General features: G+C 36.9%; 1 protein-coding gene across 1 annotated transcript; it reads right to left on the reverse strand.

Annotated features, from left to right (window-relative positions):
• Window positions 1-210: 210 nt before the first annotated feature.
• Window positions 211-1,749, reverse strand: LOC140049759 (uncharacterized). Its single transcript, XM_072094709.1, has one exon. The coding sequence runs from the start codon at window positions 1,747-1,749 to the stop codon at window positions 211-213; it is 1,539 nt and encodes a 512-aa protein (XP_071950810.1).
• Window positions 1,750-4,323: the final 2,574 nt, after the last annotated feature.

Below are 4,323 nucleotides of genomic sequence, written 5' to 3' on the forward strand. Positions count from 1 at the left end.
AAAGAAAATTTGATTAAAAACATGTATAAAAATATTTACATTAAAACTACAAATATATTTTGCTTAAGCTACAAAAAAGAAAACGAATTTATAAAGGAAATTGAGTGCATGAAATTACATAAAAAGTAACAATTAATTATTTATATATATAAAAAAAAAAAAAGTAAGTTATATTTTAAAAGAAAAAAAGATGAAATTTATTGCAGTGATTTACCAAACATAACCGTAAGGAACTGTACGATAATTTTCGATAATAATTCTTTTATCGTACACGATTCGATAGTCTTTAGTCGATGTTTCGTTGACTATCTTACGTGTTTTTGGCTTGCGCGTTATGCGATTCTTCTCAACTGTCTTAATTGTATTAGGACCAATACCTCTTACCATATTGGAGACGGTGTCAAAGTTAATTTTCTGAGCGTTTGTAAAATTAAGGGTAAAACCTTTAACTTTACAAACGGTCTTCCCTGTATCCAATTTATAGGCGTAGTTCTTAGCCCCCCCAGAAACAAAGGACTCGATGTACTTACCGTCTTTAGGGTCGACCTCGGTCGTTAACTGACCCAAGTAGTCGCCCAGGGGAGGGTCCCAAACCCCGGGTTTTGACACGTAGATTACGCTGTCGGTATCGTAATACAGGACACGTTCCTGTAATTTCTCCAACAGCTCGTATAATTTTAAACGCGCTAGCGCAGTGGTAAATGCGGCAATGACAACGTTAACCTTTCGGTTAACTTCAACAAATTGTTCCTCGTCTTCGTATTTTATTTCAGCCAAATCATCATTAACAAAATTTAGATCATGAACGACTACCCGTGGGTTCGATAAAATATCGTAAACCTCGTTAGGATCTTGCGTATATTTAATTCTCGTGAGATTTTCACGCTGACCAAATTTACCCCAAAAACTATTTAGCATTAATTTGGCCAGAGATCGAAGCCCAGGATTGTACGCAATGTCGTCATGATTCAAGTCGATACCTTCTACGGTTCGATAGTCCGAAATATATTTTTGTTTATCTTCGGGCGTTTTACACCATTCAGGCCAACCCGAAGCTTCTTGTTTCAATTTTAAAAATGTGTTAATGTAAGAGGCAAATAGACCGGACGAGGGAGAATCTGCAGAGTACGCGCTTTTATTTTTAAAGTGCCATACTACGTGAACTTTACGTATCTCGTACCCAACCTCCACGGCTTTAGCGACCTCGATCGTTGCCCAAGAACCTGTAAATTCTCTATCTGTACCAGAATGATTGCAAGCGGTTTGTTGTTGAGAATCGACGCATGTTCTACAGAGAGCAAACATTAATTTACCGTTTGATCTATAAGGTAAGACTGGATGGAATAAATTTTTAGGCGCTTCGATAGTACACTTTATCAAACCGAAATACTCGTTGATATCTGTGGACATGTCTTTGCGATCATCGATTTCAGGATGTCCTACGGGGTAGGTACCGTATTTATTTACATAAGGGTACAAGGAAGTATAATCGATGTAATTAATTTCTTCACCCGGTTTTACCTTATAGAACAAACAACTGGCATTAGTCCTCCCACCGAAAAACGCGTCTCTTGGATTCAAAGTTTGCCTAATGAAAGGAACTTTGGAGACGATAGATTTAATGTTAGGGGCCAGCGATTGTTTGATCCGTTTCCATTCGTGTTCCCAAATTTCGACGTACTCAAAATCTGGAAATTGCTCCTTCAGAAACCGTGTTTTCTTGCTTGTTTTGACAAAGCATTCCAACATGGTTTCGTTAGTGAAGGGGTTAATGGAATCGGATCTATAACAATCTTGGCACCCGTGGAACAAACAACCCATAAATTCAAAAATAATTTTGTTTTCTAAACATGCGCCGTCGACAAAGTAAGGCCCAAACATTTTTTCCCCTCCATTTCTCGCATGATGGATAAAGACCCCCCTTTTATGCGACTCGTAGCACAACCATTCCATGCTAGAGTGAGAATGGTTAACGGTTGTTAGATACCCTGATGGAGGAAATAAAGCGATGGTGGATGGTTTTAAAAAATTTCTAGAAAAGACGTGATTACACGCCGAGGCAATTGTCATTAAATTATTTGAAAAGGGGTCAACGCCTCCGAGTAGAGGGTTTTTCGGTGATGTAGTTACTTTCAAAAAAAGATGCCTAAAAGTAAGGCAACACTTTCTGAGAATATCCACATCGCTGATGCAATACTCGACGAGTTCTTTTTGGAGATTGAAAATTTGATTAGTTACAATTTTCTGATTATACCATTTAAAGAATGAATCTCGGCCTGAAGCAGTCATTTTATCGGGGGAATAGGTGGAAGAATCGGGATAAGGACCTACGTAATTTTTATTTTCTAAAGTATTGAAATAATGAGGAAAGTAACCTTTTTTTAGCTCGGAGATGCCAAAAGTTTTGGGTAATTTGGATAGAGACATGGGTAGAAATGAAAGGGAATCAATGAATCGGATACTCGTTTCTTTAACCTTAATTGAAATAGGTTTACCACCGCGTGCAATAATATCTGGTACAATACAGTTTTTGTATAGGTACTCGAGCACGAAGTAACTATCGTAGCCCTGGAGGTTGTGAGCGATACACGTAATGTTATGATTATATTTGTATTCGTTAAAAATGTAATTGCAGAAATCTACGCATGCAGTCTCCCCGTGAAAAGTCATTGATTTCTCCCCACACACGTCACACTCGGCAGAGTCATTAGCACCATCGATACAATTAAGACAAGTTTTTTGAAGAACGCATAAATTTGGTTTGTGTTCGCCAGTTTCTTGCGTGCATTCAAAATCAAAAAAGAAATATTTAGTGACAGCCCTTTTTTGGTCCTCCTGATTCTTAAACTTTTTTTCAGCATGTTTAGGGGCTACAACCGGTTCCATGTAGCATTGATGATCGTATGAAACGAAAGTCCGACAAATTCTACAAAAACGGTTTTGACAATTGTGATCTTTTTGAATGATCCTATCACAAGTTGTACAATTTTTAATTTTGTCACATACTGAAACTTTTTTAGAATCAGGAGATTTTTTATGATTGGTGAAACATTGCTGGTTTTTAAAAAATCTATTGCACTCTTTACACTCTACAGTATTATTTACAGATACGTTAATAGAAGGGTCACATTCGTGATGCTTACAGAGTACACACGTGTATTGACACTTGTGAGAATACTTGTGTGTATAACCTGTAAAACATCTATCACAAAAATAAAAAACTTTTAAAAAGCCTGTCATAGTCGTTATAAGATCATAATGATTAGAATGATGGTAAAGATAAATCTGCTTCTTACAATAATCGCCGCTAAAAATTACAGAATTTAAATTGTCTTTAGAAAGGACAATAATTTGATAATTTGGTAATTTGGATTGCATCTTTTTTAATTCTTCGATGCCGCAAGCTTGCTCCCTAACCCCCGAATCTCTAAGTAAATGAAGGGCGGCTGTCTTTTGCTGGTCATAGCTCTTCCTAATGTTATTCCACCTAGTAACGTTATTAATTTTATCTTCGAGCATAGAAATACCCGTGACAATTGCGCGTGCGCAGCAGATAGTTTCGTTACCATCATTTTTAATCTTAATTATGCTTTTAGCATTAATCATTTTGTCGATACCGTTTCTTCTATAAGCCCCACCCCTAGGCATTCTCATATGGAGAACGTTAAACTTAAATTTGTTGTTAATTAAAATATCCGTTTTGGACTGAAGGACCTTCATGATGGCTGCAAAAATAACATCAGCTGTCAGATGGGCCCTCCGACCAAAAGGAATAGAGATAGGTGTATCCAACCCCTCAGCTTGAATAACTATCCGAAGCATATCGTCGACATGCACGTTAATGCAAAGATTATCGACGACATGTTCGAAAATTCTATATAGAGTGGGAAGGAACACCTCTAAACTTAAATGGTCTACATTAAAAAATTTAACCGAAAAATCGCTAACCGTGGCGTTAAAACGCTGGTTAAACCTATCAGCTAAGCGGTTAATACTACAAAAATGACTCAAATCTACCTCGTCAAGGTTCAATTCATCGCTGTCATTATCGTCAACTTCTTCTTCTTCGGCTATCCTTGGTCTTTTCCTGTTGGCTCCTTTCCCGTATTGTACCGGTACAGGCTGAAATAAAAAAGTATAACGGTAAAGAAATAGAAATAAACGATGTAATACAGCATCAACAATAGCAAAGAAAATAAAATGATAGTTACCTCATCAATAACCGAAGACTCCTGAGAATCACTATCCTCGCCACATTCCCTCATTTTCAAACATTTGGTGTGTGCACCAATACCATACTAAAGAAAAAAAATTAAAAAAATT

This window comes from Antedon mediterranea, chromosome 5, assembly GCF_964355755.1.
Source record: "Antedon mediterranea chromosome 5, ecAntMedi1.1, whole genome shotgun sequence".
Taxonomy (NCBI): Eukaryota; Metazoa; Echinodermata; class Crinoidea; order Comatulida; family Antedonidae; genus Antedon; species Antedon mediterranea.

What these genes read in the sequence shown, in the direction of transcription:
- LOC140049759 (XM_072094709.1), bottom strand. Translation starts at nt 1,749, where the DNA reads ATGTTGGAATGCTTTGTCAAAACAAGCAAGAAAACACGGTTTCTGAAG.